General features: G+C 42.9%; 3 protein-coding genes and 1 long non-coding RNA gene across 5 annotated transcripts; 2 read left to right on the forward strand and 2 right to left on the reverse strand.

The window, feature by feature from the left end:
- The first annotated feature begins 113 nt into the window (after positions 1-113).
- On the forward strand, positions 114-1621 carry LOC115545651 (uncharacterized). Its single transcript, XR_003977135.1, has 2 exons — positions 114-558; positions 723-1621. It is a non-coding gene; the product is annotated as an uncharacterized LOC115545651 (long non-coding RNA).
- Positions 1619-10375, reverse strand: rnft2 (ring finger protein, transmembrane 2). The gene is made up of 11 exons (XM_030359009.1): positions 10254-10375; positions 10008-10085; positions 9197-9726; positions 8840-8916; positions 7395-7495; positions 6910-7063; positions 4675-4824; positions 3876-3941; positions 2911-3012; positions 2576-2711; positions 1619-2212 (listed from the first exon to the last, which is right to left on the reverse strand). Exons 2-10 carry the CDS (start codon positions 10052-10054, stop codon positions 2577-2579), a joined length of 1362 nt encoding a protein of 453 aa, XP_030214869.1. The 5' UTR covers positions 10055-10085; positions 10254-10375; the 3' UTR covers positions 1619-2212; position 2576.
- A 29-nt stretch (positions 10376-10404) lies between these two features.
- On the forward strand, positions 10405-13360 carry spring1 (SREBF pathway regulator in golgi 1). The gene is made up of 5 exons (XM_030359010.1): positions 10405-11012; positions 11111-11267; positions 11722-11873; positions 12113-12226; positions 12693-13360. The coding sequence occupies exons 1-5, from the start codon at positions 10917-10919 to the stop codon at positions 12774-12776; spliced, it is 603 nt and encodes a 200-aa protein (XP_030214870.1). The 5' UTR covers positions 10405-10916; the 3' UTR covers positions 12777-13360.
- A 5287-nt stretch (positions 13361-18647) lies between these two features.
- Positions 18648-21477, reverse strand: LOC115544946 (uncharacterized). Of its 2 annotated transcripts, none has more exons than XM_030357619.1 (3): positions 20473-21477; positions 19981-20111; positions 18648-19645 (listed from the first exon to the last, which is right to left on the reverse strand). In XM_030357619.1, exons 1-3 carry the CDS (start codon positions 20513-20515, stop codon positions 19217-19219), a joined length of 603 nt encoding a protein of 200 aa, XP_030213479.1. In that variant the 5' UTR covers positions 20516-21477; the 3' UTR covers positions 18648-19216. The 2 variants fall into 2 exon arrangements, with proteins under 2 accessions (XP_030213479.1, XP_030213478.1); XM_030357618.1 differs by having other exon boundaries at positions 19981-20114.
- Positions 21478-21678: the final 201 nt, after the last annotated feature.

Consider the following 21678-nt stretch of genomic DNA (forward strand, 5'->3'; position numbering starts at 1 on the left):
AGAGAGAGAGAGAGAGAGAAAGAGAGAAAGAGAGAGAGAGAGAGAGAGAGAGAGAGAGAGAGAGAGAGAGAGAGAGAGAGAGGGCGAGAGGGCGAGAGGGAGGGGGGGGGGGGGGTTGCAGATAGCTAGACAGAAGAGAGCATGTGAGGAAAATACAAACACAGTTCAGATTTGAGCCAGACAACGAGGGAGCGTTTAAAGGAGTAAAGCAGGGACATCTGGAGAACTCTATCGACTTTGAGACAAGATGTGTTGGTTACCTGTGGACCAGCCTTTGGCTCTCTTGGGCGACTCAGCATTTGGCCAAGGTCCCACAACAGAAGCATGCTCTGCCACACAACTTCTCGCGTCCCGTTTAAGGACCATCGGGGATCAGTTGGAGAAACAACGGGCTGCAGGGGACAACAAGCGATGCAGACAAGAAGAACAACTAAAGAGACAAAGCAGGCATTTTAAGAGCTTTATTTATACAACGGTCCACCTTGCTGTCCTTGTTCTTCTGGTCCGACGGCGCCTCCTGTAGGGCACTAGGTCGACTGACAGCAACACCAGCAACAGGTAAATCCAGGTGAATGTAGTCGCGTGTCATATGTTCTTTCTTGTGTGCCACATTACAACTAGGTGTTGACAGATGTCAAGCATAATTGAATGTACGTGTCTGACTAATTTGGCCTACGTAAAATGGTTATTGTGCAATGTTTTTCTTATATCTTTGTCATTAGATGGTGCCTTCAGGACATGCAGGGGGAACCAAGCTACCAACAATTTGAACTTATTATAAAAGATGCAAACAGGTCGGAAAGGCCGGCAAGTCTTTTTTTTTTTCTTTCTATGAAAACAGGAATGCATATTATTTCGCTCATCAAAACGGTTTGCTATGTTGCGGCATAAACTCTGATGTTGACAACTGAAGCCAAGCAACGCTGCTGACGTCTTCGCAAACTGGCTCTGTAGGACACTTTCATAACACGATGATGTCATCCTCCCCTGATGCAAGGAAGGGAAAACTTAACTCTACTAACTGACCTAATACCTATAATCGTATAATACATCCTTGCACGGAATGGACTGGCGATAACACCTTCGCTGGGCTTGTCTGATCGGGAATCGTATATGAAGTGTTTATTTATCGATTATTTGTATTTATTTCAAAGCACTTAATGCACATTTAGCAGACTGCATTAGGTCGTCGTGTTGCATTGCCCGCGACTTATTGTATAGCCGCTGCAAATAAAACAAAATTCATGTACATATGCAGTCAGCCAGAACGTGTCTTGAGGTTTTTGTTTACAGTATTGAGTGTTCATTTGGTTGCAAGACATTTGATTGTTGTAATTTCTTAATTATTTTACGTGCAATTATAGAACAGATAATTAATAGAAGCATATTCTGTACGTTTTGTTCATGAGGAAAAACTCATTATGTTCTTCTTCTCCTCCAAATGTGTGCGACGTTGTGTTTATACTCTTTCATAAATATTTCATAAGAAAATTTAGTAAAATGAAAAATAAGTAACAGGGTTATGTTCATTACTCTATACCCTTACAGGGTAATTGGAGGTTTTAAAGGGATAATTTATTTCTGTAAATGCTTTTCTATTAAATATTCATCAAAACACTCATACTTAACATACATTCTTTATTGTGTCTGTAAATACATTTGATCAACGTGTGCTTGGTCATGAAGTGCACTATTTGAAGAAGCTGTTGCTATAATTTCTACTAATTACAAACAACCAAAACTGTTCCAAACAAGAAGTAAAACATACCTTGGGTTGGGTCTAGATCCCACCGCAACCCAACTTGTGCTGAGGATCGTAAATTGCACGAATATGTACAGATACAGATAGTATATGCAGGATGAACAGCAGTAGTTAACCACAATAAGAAGACTCAACTTGTATTTATATAGCGCTTTTAGGCACACAACGCGCTTCGTGTGGGATATCCGACCTCCTCCACTACTAGTTTGTTGCGCGGCAGTCGGCAGCCCATAGGTGAACAGAATGCTCACCACACACTGGCTCTCACAGTGAAGAAGTGAGGAACGCAATCATCCAATAAGAGATCAGGGATGAATAGGTCGCCATGTGGGTAGAGCCTTGGTGGGAATAAGGCCAGGACCCCGGGGTTAGAGAGCGCCGTGGGATCTTTAGGGACCAAAGGGAGTCCAGACTTCATTTTACAGCCTCATTGCAAAGTTGTCTTCAGATCTGAGGTGCAATTGACAACGCTAAATTACAGAAAGTATATGGAGGATGAAGCAGTGTTTAACCCTAGTCGATCTGGAGGATAAACATGCCTCAGCAGTAGTTAACCCTAGTAGATCTTGAGGGTAAACATGCTAAAGCAGTAGTTAGCCCTAGTAGATCTTGAGGGTAAACATGCTAAAGCAGTGTTTAACCCTTGTATGTCTGGAGGGTAAACTTGCTACAGCAGTAGTTAACCCTAGTAGATCTGGAGGGTACAAATGCTATAGCAGTAGTTAACAGTAGTAGATCTGGAGGGTACGCATGCTAAAGCAGTAGCTAACCCTAGTATATCTTGCAGGTACACATGCTAAAGCAGTAGCTAACCCTAGTAGATCTGGAAGTGGGCTGATGTCGTGCCGTCCTTCCAGCAGCGCAGGCTCTCGATGACAGAGGAGCGACACAGGGGGCAGGATCTCTCCCGGTCGAACCAGAGACACAGGCAGTCCTCACAGAAAACATGCTGTAGAGACGGGAGGCGGTGAAACACATTAGGATTTACCAACTGAGGAGAAACACACAAATCCACATTCAAAATACAAAGTTTCCAGAATATAAATATTCTTTTTTTTATAGTTAATGGGATTGTTGCATATTAGCTGTTGTTATTTGCTTTATTTTTTTTACTTTTTTAAATCAGGTATAACGTTAAAAGTGTTCACCTGGCACTGAAGCACCAGGGGGTCCGTGAACTCATTCTGACAGATGGAACAGACGTCCCCAGCCTCACCACACTGCTGGCTGCTGGCCCGCACACCAAAACTCTAGCAGGGGTTAAGAGAAATATATATATATATATATATATATATATATATATATATATATATATATATATAGGTTTGGACTGGCATTAAATAGTAAATGCCAGTCCAAACAGACCAAACAGTAATTATTCTCAGATAAACACATTTTCAGAATCTGGATTGTCTTTTGCCAAGTAAGCTTTCACGGGATACAAACAATGCTGATGGTGGGATGGTGCAGAAACACAAGATATAAAATAAAATAATATATATATAACTAGTAAATAGTATGGGTTATGTCTTCACAACATGCGTCTTGGTACTTTCTTGAAGTCACACCTTTTCTAAATGGATGGTCAAGATCACACCTTTTCTTATCAAGATTTTGGCCAACAAATGCCCAGTTTGGCTGCAGTATTTTGAATTGTAAAAAGATGACCAAATATGAATAATAGTAATAACAATAATTCATTCATTTTCTATAGCGCTTTGCAATGACCCAAAGACGCTTACAAAATAAAACACGAAGAGGGAGATGACAATCAGGGGGGACAAGCGGTAGACAGCACAACAGAGAACAGAAGCAAGGTGGAGTGTGATAATAGATAGGGATAGGGATAAGGGTGGTTATGGGTAGGGGAGGTCATAGGCTTGGGAAAAGAGGTACGTTTTTAAACGGGATTTGAATATGGGAAGGGAGGAAGAGTCGCGGACAGGTTGGGGGAGAGAGTTCCAGAGTCGGGGTGCTGTTCGTGAGAAGGCTCAGCCACCAAAGGTTTTGAGTTTGGATCGTCGGACAGTCAGAGTGAGAGTGGAGGAGGATCTGAGGGTCCGGAATACTTTTAAATTTATAATATTTGGGTTTGTCACACAAGAAATCATACCTGAGCACTGCAGAGGATAACCAAGGCCTTGCGAATGGACGACAGTCGACCACAGATGTCAAAGGACTGCAATCAAGACAATACAATTGAAATGACTAATTTTTTAAGTATTGGAATAGCTAGTAGAACACACTTTAAAAGATTTATGACAGTAGCGGTAAGCAATGCAGGGCTTTTCCATGTTTTTTTTTTTACTTGGTCACTCAAAATGGCTTGTGATTCAAATTAAAAAGGGACCAATTGCATCATCACTGTGTATAAAGGTCAGCCATTGAGGACCCGGCATTGGAGAAAAGTAGTATAATTTGTGTAATACTTATTTTGTATTAATAATACCATTATAATATTATTATATAAACATACAAAGAAAACAGAAGGGTGTTGACATCTGTGAGGGTACGAATACAGAGTACATAAAAGCAAACAGAAATAAATAACATGATCTGCAATAATTGCAAGTAATAAGTGTGCATCCACTCACAGACAGTCTCACATAATAGATGTTTAGCTTTAACAACAAAGAGAAAACGCAAAATCTTGTCCGGCTCGATATGTACAGTATATTTCCTTTGGAATCTGCGTCAACCGTTGCAGAGTTCGTGGTCCAAACAACGTGAATATACCTGTATCACCCAGATCACACAGTGCTCTGTGTGCTCTGTGTTTGAAGCTCTCCAACATGTTTAAAGCTCTTTGGCAGAATCTATACAATGAAGTCCTTTTGACAAAGGATTGGTTAAGTGAAGCCAGGGGAGGCGTTACCAAATTTGTGCAGGACCTGTGGTTCAGTTTGGTTTACCTTGCACAGGCTGTAGATGATGATGAGCATGGCCCCTAGCATGTAGCTAGAGGAGGGGTCTTCTCCCATGATGTACTTGTACCACAGCTGGATGGGCAGCAGGGCCCGGAACAGCTGGCTCAGCTCCTCCACCAACAGATAGAACTTTCCCTTGGAGACACACACACACAGAGAGACAGAGAGAGACACACAGACACACAACACACACAAACATGTCAGAATCACTTCACTACAAGCTTGCTTAGCAGCATTCCCTTTTTTCTTTTATCTTCATATTTTATTTTAACACACATTGCATGGCGGTTGATGCCTAAAATGCACTAATTAGATGGTCATTAAATGTATCCTACTCGTTGTTCTCTAATACGCATTAGTCAAATAAACATAAACTTGTATAATAAGCTGCTTATGTACACATTGCTGTTACAGACACTCAAACCACCTAAGGGGAAAAACTATTTCAACACATATCCAACACTTTCTTTTATTCACTTTGTGACTAGGCCAGAGCACAGAAAGAGTGTCAAAGCATAAGAAGAGCTCCAGTTCTTGCAGCTACCTCTCTATCTAGTCAAGTGCAGTGCGGCGATGTTAACAGCCTAAAACAGTGAGCCCCCCCCCCCCTTCCAACCTGGCAGAGGCACAGAGTGGCACGCTGTCGCTGCAGGACCCAGGGCTAGGCACCACATTGCACAGGAAACTGGCAGCAGCACAATCCACCTGCTACCTCGTAGCCACCACGTTAAGCCTAGCCCGGCAGGGCCTCAGATGCCCTCCTCCCCAAATTACTACCACACATCCAATCCCCATCCCAGGCCCAAAGCCCTCATCTCTTAAGTAGATATCGTTTTTCAACTAAGCCTCTGAAAACATTCCACAGGCGTACAGTACTTCAGATGAGCGTTGACGTTGGAACAACAAACAACAAAGCCAGCGATGCCCAAATCCAAACAAACGGAACTCCCGGGTGGCCCCCGGGCGTCCCAGCATGGATAATGACTTCCTGGATGTGCGCTGACAAAGATTAATGACTGTGGGTAAGCAGCTCTAAGCAGACAGGTTGGTGGGAAGGAGGCAGACCGCTTGCTTGAGGGCAATTCATCTTGGTTATTGTGGCTGGTATCCCACAGTGCCCATCACACCCACGCAAAAGTAGCTGTCACATTTCCACCCTGGACACCAGCCAAGGAGCTGGAGAGGCTTCATAGCCAGACTTAATTGTGGAGCATCCTGCTTATCTGGATTCCGTTCTTTGTGTTGTCGTTTGGTTTGATCCTTTCCTTCTCTCCTGCATGCAGACAATCACGCACGCCCACACACTGTACGTGTCCTGTGGCCATATTGTGCTTCCTCTCTGCAGAGGAAGTGCTGCGGTTAGGGGTTTTACACAGGCGACTAATACGTAATTTCCGTGGAGTGGAAAAGGAACATTTCAGCAACAAATCTAGCAACAAATCTACCACGAGCACACAAGATGATAAAAATGAATGCCCAACTATAACAATTGAAAACACACATCTGCATAGCTGCATGGAGAGCATGTGTGGATGGGCACGGCACTTTAGAGGAACAACGTGATTTAATATGTTCAAGATGACAACACCAAAGGCTGGTGTTGTCATCTGTGATTAGGTTGCCGTGCTATTGGCTATCTCTTCTTCACACTGCGTCTGCACTCTGCAGCACTAGTGAGTTCGTGGCCCGATGCGGTAATGAAATGGAAAGGCTGATGCATGACTTCATCTAGCCACTACCTGGAAAAGGATGGGCAATATATAGGTCTCCCTGCGCGTGCACGTATGTTCGTCTGTGTGTGGGTGTTTGCTTTCACATGTGTGTGTATGCGTGTCCGTGTGCGTGTGTGTGTGTGCTGAGGAAAGAGGTAATAGTCCAGCTCGAGGGATCAATGACGTTACCACCACAAACCTCCTGGGGGAAGGTGAACACAGTGTGTGGTGGGTGGGTTCTGGAAGGCCGGCAAGTCTGTTAACCAGTGGAAGATTTCATCAAAAGTCCTTAATAGTATTGAAATTAATGCAGATGTTTTATTTTTAATCAGGAAATGAATTGCCTAATACAATATTTAAAGATTGTTAAAGTAAGACCTCTCAAAATGCTTTTCTGCTTAAGTAAGATTAACACAAACATTGGGTTTTTGTTTGCCAAGGTCTTCTGGAACAGCGGAATGCATGTGAAATGAATGCAGACGGGATTGTAGAGGTGGAGAACACCTACTCGGGACTTGAAGGCCAGGAAGATCCTGGGAAGGAAGAGGATGAAGCATTTCAGGCTGATGGTGCAGTACTTGAGGACAAAGTCTGTGATGCCCACCACCCAGATCAGATGGAAGAAGTCAAAGCTGTCGATGTTGGGCTTAGCGAAGATGAGGCTGGAGACAAAAACATACATGGGGGCTTATTGTTAGTTGTTGACAATAATTATATTAAAAAGAGCTAAATTATAATTACTATTATGAAATATATATAACATAATTCAGATTCACGCAAATAAATAATAAAACATAGATACAGTGATACTCACAGGACATGAAATGGCAAAAACAGACGCAATCCCTTCATGAAAAATGGAAATGAAAACATAGACAAACAAATAAATACACACCAAAATAAAGGAATTACTGAATGAATGACAAAAGTCTAACCCTAACCCCAACACAAAATAGCAAAAATACACAAATTCCTCCTTAACTGTTAAGTTACCTGTTGTACAGCTCCTCTTCACCAAATGTATAATAGAGATACACGATGTTCCCCATCAAGAACACAATGATCCACAGAGCAACCAACACAGAGCGCTCCTCCTGGAGGGATAATTGGGCGGGATGTTGATTGCAACATGAAGCTTTTTATCAAACATTATGATTTTTTTATTTAGTCAACTTAGGGTGCACTCACACTAGGCCATCTGGCCGTGGCCGTTTTCACACCTAACCGTGCTCAAATCTGCCAGTGTGAGTGTGGCCAGTCTGGCCAGGCCAGGCCAACTTGGGAGAGGTGTGCTGCTACGGTACGGGCCGCCATGGTACAGATGCTAATGAGCCGACACACGCACACGCACGGCTACGCAACTTGAGCTGGATGACGTATGGTCCATGCGACGACCATGGACATAATAAAGGCGATTAAACAGTAAACATGGTATCAAGCGGTTCAACTGTTGGTTCACGTTGGTCCCATAGAGAAGTCGAGTGTCTGTTAGCCATTTGGGCTGACGCTAAGCAACAGACTCAGCAACGTGCGAAATGTGTTCTCTGTGTTGTTGTCCATTGTTGTTTAAACTCTGACTGGCGGCAGACTTTATTATGGTCCATGCAGCGGACGCTTGGTGATGACGTGTTACGACGTGATGACATATGTACAAGAGCCTACTGTACGGTGGCCGCCAGGCCACAGTTGCGACGGCCAACGGCCACGGCCAGAAGGCCTAGTGTGAGTGCAGGCCAGAGAACAATGGGGCCAGTTGAGCACGGTTAGGTGTGAAAACGGCCAACCCGGCCACGGCCAGATGGCCTAGTGTGGCCGTTTTCTGGCCGTGGCCGTGTGGCCGTTTTCACGACTAACCGTGCTAAAATGGCCCCATTGTTCTCTGGCCTGCACTCACACTAGGCCATCTGGCCGTGGCCGTTGGCCGTCGCAGCTGTGGCCTGGCCACGGTAGGCTCTTGTACAAACGTCATCACGTCGTAACACGTCATCACCAAGCGTCCGCTGCATGGACCATAATAAAGTCTGCCGCCAGTCAGAGTTTTAACAACAATGGATAACAACACAGAGAACACACCAACAGTTGAACCGCTTGACGCGATGTTTACCGTTTAATGGGAAAGAAGGCTCGTCGCCTTTATTATGTCCGTGGTCGTCGCATTGACTATACGTCATCCAGCTCAGGTTGCGTAGCCGTGCGTATGCGCGTGTCGGCTCATTAGCATCTGTACAGTAGCGGCCCGTACCGTAGCAGCACACCTCTCACAAGTGGCCAAATTGGCCCGGCCTGGCCAGACTGGCCACACTCACACTGGCAGATTTGAGCACGGTTAGGTGCTAAAACGGCCACCGCCACGGCCAGATGGCCTAGTGTGAATGCACCCTCAGTCAACTTTTCAATTTTGGTGTTTCCAGGTAATGAGCAAGAGATTAACACATTACCCGTAATGACACCTGGTGCTTGAATCTGGAATTGGCAAAGGCAAATGTGCTGACCATCCCCACGCATACGGCAATACCTGGCAAGAGGAAATGGTTTAAATTGACATGAGACCTCACAATGGAACTTGAGAACTGTCCAGTATCAGCTGAAATGCTTTTGTTGTTATTTTCATAGGGATGCGCGATAAGTGTATAGGAAACTAAAAAACATTACAAAATGTACAGGAAATTGGAGTCTTTCATATGTTTAGAATCCCCCTACCTTAAACTAGCGTGCTACATATTTGTATTTTGTACATTTGTTGGTATTACATTATTTATTTGTCAAAAAGGCTCTTAGGGACCACGCCTAGCTACCTAGCTTATGCTGGAAGCAGACTTTAGCCAACAGGATGAGGATGAAGGGGAAGCCCCTCTGTAGCCAGGTCACCACAGACTTCAGCTCCGAGAGCGCCGGCGCAGGAGTGGACTGCTCCTCCGCCTGGCCCTCCTCCCGGCCCGAGCCATGCCTCTCAGGGCCGGCCGACGCCGCAGCCTGCTGCAGCAGGGACGAGGTCCTGTGCTGCAGCGGCTGCTGGTGGTGGAAGTGGTGGTGGAAGTGGTGGGGCTGCGGCGGGCGAGGAACCATGTAAGAGCCGCCGCCGTCAGAGCGATGTGGGGTGCCGCCGTCCTCCCTTGAGGAGGTGGTCATCTGGATGAAGACGTCCGGGGGGGAGCCCAGCACTAGGCTGGCGGCCTGGAAGGGGGCGGCGGACACGGAGCTGGTGGGGACGCCCACCAGACCGGAGAAGAGCTGCTGGGGGGAGACGGGGGAGTCGGGCTTCAGACAGTCGAACACACAACCCTCGTCCAGGCTGCTCTCTGATCCCAGGGTTTGGCTACGGCTCCTGTGTAGGATTAGAAGGGAGATATACAAAATAATTGCATTTTGTATGCCTGGGAAAGGACTGATCCTGATGTTGGTACATATAATGCTATACCGCCATATTATTCTGTATAACCTATAAAAAAGTGGCCTTAAAATAAGGAAAGGCTTCATTTAATTTTAATTCGCGAACGTGTCTACACATACTTGATGTTGCTGGTGCACCTGCACTCAGGTCTATAAAATAGGTTCACATTGAGCGATAACACCTGCACATAGATAGCCTGCTAAGACCGTCCCCACCTTTCACCGGGCATGCCATCCGTGTTGCTGCTGTGTCTTCTCTGCATGACATGCCGCTCATCAACCCATGAGCCAGTGCTGAGGAAGATGGAGAAGCTGTTAGTAAGGCCTGTAAGGCAACATCCTCGTTCATGCTTTGTCCAATTTAGTGCAAAATACACCACAACGTAAACATTGATGAAACGGGTGTTTCAGCTAGCCAAAAATGAATGCATTGACGCTCAATTCACACGTTTCATACTTTACCTAGGTCTTTCTTGATATATTTTATTAAGCTAAGAAAAGTGTTTCGTCTTCTGAGAAATAAACGACGGGCTCGTTTTCCTGTAGGACGATAACGTTTACATGACGACACGCCTCCCACATGTCTTCAACCAATCGGTGTCCTCCTCACACACGACAATTTCCGCGTTGGTATAGTTTGTTGTGATGGCACGTCCAAAGTAACGATAGACCGTAACGGCCTGATGTGTACCGCGTCCTTGAGAGTTTAACCTGCGTTATGCTGGGAGTTGTAACAACACGGACTCGTATTTAGAATATAATTTAGTTTGTAGTTTGTGTTTGACGCCTTCAGCCCCCTAAGAGGAGCTAGGTGGTGCTTACTAATCACAGCTAGCTGGCTAACAAAGCAGCTCTCGTCCGACATCTTCTTGGGGGTCTGATGAGGGATCGTTACGATACTTAGATTACATCCTAGTTGTGTTGTTTAGCTTCTCAAATTTAACATGGGTTAGGTGACGTCGCTTGGAGAGTATAAAGTATCGTCCTAGGTGTGGAGCGAGCCCAAGTTCCACTTGCCTAACTTGGTCATACAGGAATATTTGGGGTTCACAATATAGATCCTCGTATAGGGCCCCAAGTAGTACAGTTTTCCCTGCTCCTGGCACCTCTTGCCAGGGCCATGTCATGATGGTGATCCGCCGGCTGCTCAGGAGACGCTGGGTCCTCGGAGTGGTGTTCGGATTGTCCCTAATTTACTTCATCACCAGTACCCTCAAACAGGTACAGCACTTATATATGTTATATAGGTTAAACGTAAACAAAATAAACGCATAAAAAGGTCTACATCTTTATATATTTATTTTCTCTGTATTTTGCAGGAAGAGAGAACCATTCGAGACCGCACCCTCTTGGAAGTGAGGGACTTGGACCACCGCATCCCCTGGAAGATTCGTTTCAACTTGGGTAACAGCAGCCGTCAGATGACCCAATGTCGGAACTCCATCCAGGGCAAAGCCCTGCTGACAGACGAGCTTGGTAAGCACATTCACCCCAGCATGGCACCACTAAGTAGCGCTGTGCAATGATCATGCTCCATCCAGAGGTTGAAAAGTAGCAAGGCCCCCCTTACACATCAGCTATAAATGTGTGTGTGTGTGTGTGTGTGTGTGTGTGTGACAAAAGTTTTGATTATCATGTACGGTTCAAAACTATACTCATCAAGACTGTTTCTTCTGCCACTTTTCACAGTTAATTTATGATGGATTAGTTTAGAAGGTTTGCATATATGTTGTTTCTACAACATCACTAGACGTCACTGAATTAGGCACTGTTAGTGGACTTTTCAATAATTTTCGCAATAATAACCATGGCATAACCGACTGCTGGACAAATGTGCAGAAGAATACCCCACCAAGACTCACGCCGTAGATGCGTTACCGGTCCGGATTGTATTGGCTCATGATTATCTGTCTGGCGTCCTGTGCTGCAGGCTACGTGTGCGAGAGGAAGGACCTGCTGGTTAACGGCTGCTGTAACGTCAACACTCCGAGCTCCAGGCAGTACATCTGCAAGAGCTGCTTGGCCAACGGCTGCTGCGACATCTACGAGTACTGTGTGTCCTGCTGCCTGCAGCCCGACAAGGTGACCATACCAGAACTGCTGAAGCAGCCGCTGTCACTTGATCTGCAGTATCACACTGTGGTGTGGCTTTCCTTTTGCATATCTTTCGAGGTTCACGCTGGAAATAATTGATTATTGATGACTGGGATAAGAGGTTGAGAAGCATGATTTGTTGCAGAGGAATGAACATCAGAAATTAAAAATGAATTGAAATCTGGTCTGAGATGCTCATGTTCCCGCTTTTATCCTTTTGTTTTTAGCAACCACTCCTCGAGCGTTTCCTGAACCGAGCTGCAGAGGGCTTTCAGAATCTCTTCACTGCGGTCGAGGACCACTTTGAGCTGTGCTTGGCTAAGTGTCGGACCTCCTCACAAGTACGTATCGCGGGGTGAAGCCCAACGTAAGACGACATGTTGGACGCAAAACCTTTTTTTATTTTTAATTTATGCGTCAAAAATAGACTGGAGTCCTATTTGAACCCAGGCTTTGAAAAACACAGCATCCATCCATTCGTGCTTTGTGAAACAATGTATTGTAGTCCTTATTTATGTCGCACATAATTTGGGTTTCAGAGAAGAGGAAAACCTTGAAATAACTAAGACTATGAGTATTGGGATAAAGTTACAGTCTGCAAACTTAGATTGTTTGTCCTCAGTTTTTTATACTCCACAGTGTAGTGTTCATCAAAGCATGTTTGATCGTACCTGCCCGCTGCTATGAGGGAAAACAGACCTTTTACATTCAGGACATTCAAATATAGAAGCCGTTTAAATTGGGTGTCCCTTTTAGTAATGGATACTGGATCAAAGATAACAGTATATGTGTCCTTCTGTGTTGCAGAGTGTTCAACATGAAAACACCTACCGAAACCCTCAGGCAAAGTACTGCTATGGAGAAAGTCCTCCAGAACTTCTTCCTATATGAGTCTGTTGAGAACGAAGAGAACCGGTGGACCTAGATAATTCCCATGTGGGACCCCTCATCCAAAATACATCGCAACAGCATCAATAAACGGAGCGCCATCCATTTCAGTGTTGGATTACAACCCACTCAGAGAGCCATCCACCTAAAAAATAGCCTTGCATTGAAGAGCTATTTCAAAATCTTGAATTATACTTACACTTCATAAGTGCGTAGAAGGCAACATAAATTCATCTGTGATGATTGACAGGTCTTCAAAGCAGGCAGCTCATCCGTTTCCATTTTCAAGCAGGCCTCGTTTTAAGATGTTTTTTATTTTGGGACATTTTTAATCCAAAATTGTGTCATCACTTATGTATGTATGGTAACGCATGCTTATGGAATAACTATTTAACAGCTAATGTGAATGTTATTTTCTTGTAATTTATGCTGTGTTTTCACAGATCATTTTTTGTCTTTTGTAAACAAAATAAAGTAAAGCCATTCATAATTGTAAGAAATATATTGAATTCGACAAAAGTCAACATTTTGTTTTTCTAGTTGATTCCAGTATTAATCTGACAGTAATAAATGACATTTCGATGGATGACTTGTTTCAGCTTTATTTATTTTCTCTGGAATCTTTATCATTGATTGTTTCCAAGATGTAGTATTCAGATAGTTGTACTAGCTGAATGGTTATCACTCAAAGCACACAATACAGCCAATTAATTGTGGACAGGGGTGTGCTGTATTTGTTAGATTATAATCAAGTTATGGGATTTGATGCATTGAAGGCAATGCACAAAATACATTTCCATATACGTCTGGAGATCTTGTCACCGACTAACATTTATTTAGTTAAACACATTTGGGTGCTTTTGTATCACTATTGCAGTTCTCCACCTCTAAACTACACTTCATCGCAAAGCACATGCCAAGTGTGAAATAGATCAGATGAACAGTTCTACAGATATGCAAAGGACATTCATACAGCGATGATCTCACTTTATAGGTATATATTATTCATGTTAGGCCCTGTAGAACCTGATAATGTATTAACTTCCCGATAATGTAATAAAGTGCATTTCCCAATAATGTAATACACTTTTAACCTATAATGTAATAAAGTATTACATTAATGGGAGGTTATTACATTATCAGGTTAGCCTTAATTTCGCAAGTCCTGATAATGTAATAATTCCCCAATATTGTAATAATTTAACAGCAGACCACCCATTACTTGGGTTCAAGTGGTGATACCGTGTAGGCAACACTAGCTCAAGAGCTCTAGCGCCACCAACAGATCAAAATTGAATGTTAATTAACTTTTGGCCCGTTCATCCCTGAGCAGAAATGGTTTTCAGTAGCCAATCTAACTAGTGTCACCCGTAGTAAAGAAAAAAATAGGAAAACACTTTATCAGTCAGCTAATGCGAAAAGAATCTGTCTCACTCATTTGGAGTGAGACACATTTGGACTCTTATGGAGATCACATCATCACTCTCCAGCGAGCTGCTCAAATTTTCCAAGTTCAGTTTTTGGTTGTTTCTACTCTAGGTGTGGATGCTTCCTCAGTTGTCTCACCATTTGGAGAATATTGTGAGGACTTGCCCACTTTAGTAGTTGGTCATATAGCCGAGGGTCATGGAGATCATTATGTCAGCTTAGATGGCCAAATTAGTCAATACATTAGCGGCATTCAGGAGGAGGAGTCCCACTGGATCACATCTAGAAGACGCATTGAATCAAGTCCAACACATGAATTTGAAGTGAACTCTGGATCTGACCATCTCATAATCCATTCCGAAAACGTATAATAGCTGCAAGCAATGATGAAGGGGCATGTATAGTGGATGGCACCAAGGCTGGTTGAGACCAGGTTTTTTTCCTAGGTTCTAAGCAGGTTTAATGTCAATAAGAGATTAAGTTAGACACCAGGATGCTCAAAGATCAGAATGGCAGCCAAATTCTGATGTGCAAAATAGTTTTGGAGCTATTTGGAGAGGTCTGGCAATATCACCAGTCATTGAAAAATAAGTTTGCAAATTCACTTATGTGAAGATTTTGGACTACACATTTTCAATATTGCATCGCCCCCTAGATGTCAAAGGTCACCAAATTGTTTGGGTGTTCCCAGGATGATGTCATAACTCTATATACCAAGTTTGGTTAAAGGGTAATTCCGTTGTAAAATGGATTTGGGATACGTTTTGTATGATAACAAGTTGAAACGTTCGTTTTAGAGCACAAAAACAGCATATAGACGCTTTCTTCAGTTGGCTGTTTTTAGCCGATTCTATCAAAACGCTATAAACTTGGAATAATGGGGGCAGTGGTTATGGTAAAAACTAAATCACTATTTTAAACCATTTAAAAGGCTAAAAGTAGCCCGACACTTCTTTGGTAGTATAATAAGGGTCTTAACATATAAAACGAGGCATTGAGAACTTTTTAAGTGTACAAATTGTTTATTAAAAAGAACATTTTATACACACAATACCATCAGTAGATCATCCGTCGACGCCATTTTGTTTTTAAGACTCGATAAGTAGGTTGGCGAACACAGAGCTTGCGTGTTGCAAGCTCAAAATTTGTGACAAGAGGCCTTTTTCAGGTTTTTGATCAAATCAAAGACGGCGGAAAATCCAATATGGCGGAAAAAACCCATTAATGATGCATTAAGCTCGGATCGGCCCAAGGGTTCCAGTGATACATTGTTTGTGAGAAACGGATGAATGGGTCAAAAGTTAATAAACATTCAACTTTGACAACTTGATAGTTGGTGGCGCTAGAGCTCTTGAGCAAGTGTTGCCTACACGGTATCACCACTTGAACCCAAATAATGGGTGGTCTGCTGTTAAATTATTACAATATTGGGGAATTATTACATTATCAGGACATGCGAAATAAAGGCTAACCTGATAATGTAGTAACCTCCCATTAATGTAATACTTTATTACATTATTGGGAAATGCACTTTATTACATTATCGGGTAAGTTATTACATTATCAGGTTTTATTAAATGTTCATGGACTCAAGTGCAGATTTTTATTACATTATCGGGGTTATTACATTATCGGGAATTTATAACATTATCAGGTTCTACAGGCCCTGCTGTTTTTGTTGGGGTAGGCAGCTGATATAGAAATCAATCAATGACATTTTCCTAGCAAGAGCTTGGAGGCTCTGATATGGAGTCCAGTACATTTTTAAGATTATAATTAAACAATAATGAATAACTTAATTTGACAACAAGGAGGGCCACATGAATCTTAAGTAGAGTCCAGTGGTTGACTTGCATTGTTGAGATGGGACTTTGACAGCCATGACTGCCATATTACTGTGGGGTGTCCATCTGTCCAGAAGATTGCAACTCATTTTCAGTGATTGGATTCTAAACTGCTGGCACCTTTACCATGATTCTTATCTGCTTCTGGTGCACCCCAGGCAACAGGGAGCTCCCACTTGGGAAGGGCGTCTGGAGTAAAACAATTAATCACGCTGACGGCAGAGGAAACAAATTCTATGTTGTAATTAGGAACCACATCAGAGCCTGTTCTCATTTTCCTCTTTGGCAAGATGATTAATTACCATCACATTGGGACAGTTTGTCACCTTCAAGTAATCATTTTTCTTGAGCGATTCCAGCGTCCATTCCCATGTTTAGCATTGTAAATCGATAAAAAGGAAGATTTTGTTCTTTAAGGAGATGTATTTAAATTCCTGTTTAGAGAAGAAAAGACCCAGGACTGTTGCTTCACCCCTCACCCCATTTGGACACTACTGCCCCATTCAAAGACTGCCCCATTCAGACACTTCTACTGCCCCATTCAGACACTGATACTGCCCCATTAAGACACTGATACTGCCCCATTAAGACACTGATACTACCCCATTAAGACACTGCTACTGCCCCATTCAGACACTGCTACTGCCCCATTCAGACACTGCTACTGCCCCATTCAGACACTGCTACTGCCCCATTCAGACACTGCTACTGCCCCATTCAGACACTGCTACTGCCCCATTCAGACACTGCTACTGCCCCATTCAGACACTGCTACTGCCCCATTCAGACACTGCTACTGCCCCATTCAGACACTGCTACTGCCCCATTCAGAGACTGCTACTGCCCCATTCAGACACTGCTACTGCCCCATTCAGACACTGCTACTGCCCCATTCAGACACTGCTACTGCCCCATTCAGACACTGCTACCACCCTATTCAGACATGATATGAACCCTATAGCTCACCCTGCTTTTAGGCGGCAGACCACTGCTCCATCTTACTGTTGCCTGAATAGGCAGAAACTGAAATAGGTTAAACCAGTTTCCACGGAAATTTATAAATGGAACCAATAGGTTGAGAGGTCTTACCGGACTGCTTCAAGACGACTGACTGGCTGAGGTTTTAGGCCGCAGCCAATAGCAACATCAACGAATACTTGCACTGTCATTTCTTATTATATCTTTACATGACATAAGCAGTTTTGGGGGCTAGTACTCTTCCTGCTGAGTTGACCTGTTTTTCTTCACGCTTCATTTTACCATTGACCATGTGTTAACAGACGTAGGACTAAACTGAACTGAAACCGTAAGATTTACCAAAAAGTTAGCCATTTCCCTTTTAAGACGTCAAGCTGTCTCCAAATTGACGTCTTTACATTTTTCTTTCTGATCTTAGAACTTTCACAACCACCACAATGAGGAAGAAGCCACCCCCACTTCCTAACCACAAAGGTATGTTTGAATATCACCACCGGGAAACAGAGCGTGACCTGACCACTGTCCTGTGACGGGTATGGCTTCAGGGTTAAAGTTATTCTCATCTCCCAGGACTTACCCAGGGCATGTGGGGTGCCATGAACAGCAGGCTGCCCAGGAATTCTAAGCCAGGCAGGGCAGGGATTTTAGGGACACAAAGCTGAGGGAATTGTCAAGTATTTTAAAACATGTATTTCCATGTTCTGATGCTAAACAAGAAATTAATTCATCACCCCCCCCCAAAAAAAAACAGAAAAAACAAGAACAAATATACAACATAAAATGAATATAATAAAAAAAACATGTCAGAAATAAAGGTCATATTCACAACTCTGGCCAAACTTTCCTTGACCATGTCGGTGGGCCGTCCATGGGATTGGTTTGAATTTTTGTTCCGACCCAACCAGGCCCCATATCTCTTTAAGAGGTACGGATAATCAACAATAATAATACGGACCAGCAACCACCCTAAGCATGAATGCCAACGTGAATATGTTGTACTGAAAAACATATTGATATCGTTAATAAATGTGTTTGGACAATAGATTAACTAACTAAGAAACGGGTTTGTGTCTCGTTATATAACTAAAACAATATTTTAACCTTAATGATCTTTATGATTCTGATTCATTTAAGAAAAGCGTGTCTTTTCTTAAAAATGTATTATACTTTTATAATAAACCCATCCAACCAGGTGTTTATGCAAAGAGTTTACACCAACGTTTGGCCTAAACTTATGATAGGCTGTAGCAGCTCTCCATGCCAAGCTCCAACAAGGTAACTGTACTGGCTACTCTGAAACCATGTCAAGGGTAGATATTGTTTAAACACGTTTATTACAGACTTGGAAAATTAGCAGGTGTTCTGTTCTGGCATGTCAGCTCTCCTTGAGTGTGTGTGGTGACGGCTGGTTATGGTTATTCTGTGTGCATTGATCGCCCAATGCACCACACGTGTGCAGCCTCACCAAGAGTCCAATCTGTCTGACTCGGGCAAGGTGATGCTGCTTAAACCAGCCATCATCCACACTCACAGGTACATTTAGTGTGGTCAAATGTAGCAAACTGTATAAATGTATACAGTTGAAGCCACATAATAGTAGTGAATTCAATGTGGTACAACATAGTAACTCTTAAATAAATAGGTTTATTCCTGTCTTTGTGGGTGAGATAAAAACATTGTTCATATCAAATGTATTCAACGTTTTTGAATCAACACTACTTAGTCATAGTCATAGTATGAAAATAGTTTAATAAAAAATAAAATCTTTACTCTTTACATAAACAGCACCTAGGCTTATAAACAGTGTGTGTATACAGTGGCTCTTACGTAATCCCAATAGGTGCCATGTTAGGCAATCATATTAAATAAATATTTAAATACAAATATCTAGAAAAAAATCATAGTTTAAAATTTACACTTGTCTTTCTCAAAACAGTTAATAAATACATCTATAAATAAATACAAATATGTTTACAAATTATTGCATGTTCCAAACAGGCACGAATAGAACAGGCACCTAACCAGAATTTATAAATAAGTACAATAAATAAACATACATTTAACATGGGCAATGGCTACTTTAGGCTGTGAGGAAAAAGGGTTTGGAATCACCATCAAACAAATAAATATCAATCAGTATAAAAACATTCAATAAATATATAAATATATAAGACATAATAAAGGTTAGACAGATTATAGGTTTTGTAACTCTTCCCCACAAACACTTTTGAGCTCTTGCTCCACATTGTTTAACAGGACCTTTAGGTTTGATAAAACCCCCCAGCCATAATGTTTATTGGCATAGCCGCCCTCGATGCTGAGCTTCGGGGGAGCCGGCGTGGTTGGAGAATTAAAGTTGGGGTCAACTGCATTCAGAAGCTCCCCCATCTTCTGATAATGTTTTGACAATCGAAGTTTTGCCGTTTTGAAGGCGTCCTGTAGGCTGGGGTCTGGGTTGGCCCATAAGTCCATGCTGTATGCCTCTACGACATTGAGGTGCTGGTAGAACAGCATTTCCTGCACAGCGATGCTGTACAGTTTCTCAGCGGGGCTGTTACCATTCACCTTGGCATCAGGAACGTCTTCTGGGATGGAATCAGCCTGAAACTGATGGATGAGCACCTGTAAGGCCAAACACATGTTGTTAGTGTAACCATGGTGGTGGAGGTTGAGATCTATACAAGAACTAGCTAACTGTTTTAATAAGTCTTGACAGCATCATGGTATAGGATTATATTTATATTACTTTTAGCATTTCTATAGCCCTCTTGAAAGAGGGGTTGTAAGAGATCCCCTTTCCCCTGTGTGTGTGCGGATGTGTGTGTGTGTGTGTGTGTGTGTGTGTGTGTGTGTGTGTGTGTGTGTGTGTGTGTGTGTGTGTGTGTGTGTGTGTGTGTGTGTGTGTGTGTGTGTGTGTCTGTTTCTGTTTCTGTGTGTGTGTGGTTTCTTCTACTTACATAGTTGTCCAGCAACTGACTGGCTTCGTGCTGGAGGGTCTCTGTCAGACGTAAAGCGCCGTTACACACACTCTGGTCCAGAATGGGCATCGGGAGGACACGCCCCCACTGGACCGCCAGGAGAAGCAGTACTGCTGCACAGGAGGGAAGCAGAGGCCAGAGATAAGCACCTCTGATATACACACGTCTTACGCTCATGCACACACGCAGGCGCACACACACACACACACACACACACACACACACACACACACACACACACACACACACACACACACACACACACACACACACACACACACACACACACAGAATTGCTTCTCTTTTTGTTAAAAACGAAAGGATTCCCAATTCTGGTGTGCTCTGTTTCCCTGTGTGTAGCCACATAAGGGGTCCCAACCCATAGTTTCAGAAACACTACCTTAGACCACATAGATTCAGATGAAGATTATATATCTCTATAATACATATTATAGAGATTAAACCATTTACCATAATGGATTGGATTGTGTTGGATTCTGAGTTGATGGTCCATGTCGAGCTTCCCCTCTTCTTGTCCGGTTTAGAAAAATCCAAGTGAACCCAGCAGTATTTCCAATATGAGTCCAATATGGTCAACTGATATATATACACCCATAGACCAGATAATCTCCTCCCTCTTATTAACCACATCACACGCACAAACCGGGGATGACCAAAATGTGTGAAATTTTATGCATAGACAATTCCGTCTGATGACGCGTGGTATATGTGTCAACCTGTAGTGTTAACTGAGGTGGGGTCAGAGAGCCGACTGATTCAAGGGCCAGGAGTTGCTACTATTACTGGAGGTATCGCTACAAATATAATTGTCAACTTTATTTCAATAGGAATTTGCAATTTCATAATGTAATGATAACAAACAGATAGAAGATGATGAAATCACGTAGCGCAATCTCAACCCCTGTCAAGGAGGCATTTCATCATCGCCTCCGGAATGCTCAACTTCTTAACACGAAAGCGGACTCAGCAAAATTTCGAAGTTACCACCATTATAATGAGGAAAACAGTAGTAACACATTTTAGATCCACTTCTTCATTTCAAGCTCTGAAAATAATATCAGAATTCCAGTAAGGTCAAAGGTAACTAAACACTACCATTATTTTTATGAATTCCCAATGAGTTGTGGCACGAGTCAACAGTAGTTAAACACATAATACAAAATAATCACATATCAGTCTTGGCTAGAGGTCAGTAATCACAACAATTATAAAACCAGCAGGGAAAGAGCATTCACTTTCATTGGAATGCAGAATTCTGCATTCATTTCCTCCGCCTTGGTAGGGTTTAGAACCATGATGGAACCAAGATAGCTGCTTAGTGAAGCGGGCCAAATTTTAGGGCTATCTGGCCTTTTGTTGCATCTCCCTTGAGAGCAAACAGTAATGATAACATGTTTTACACTGAGACATCGTCTAAAATTGTGTCTGTAGTATTAAATTGTTCATGATATGAACATTTGTAATGTATTTTCAGTCTGGTCAAAACTGGATGAGTTGACATCCGGCAGTTATAGCCTCTATACAGCGTGATTGAGTTATTAACTCAGGAATGTCATGAGTGTATCAACAAACTATTTGCAGGTTTACTCAGAAATCTCTTTATGGAAAGTTGTTGCAGCGTGCGGTCAGCATGCAACCGCATAGTGTGACAGGACC

This window comes from Gadus morhua, chromosome 6 (assembly GCF_902167405.1).
Source record: "Gadus morhua chromosome 6, gadMor3.0, whole genome shotgun sequence".
In the NCBI taxonomy this organism is placed as follows: Eukaryota; Metazoa; Chordata; class Actinopteri; order Gadiformes; family Gadidae; genus Gadus; species Gadus morhua.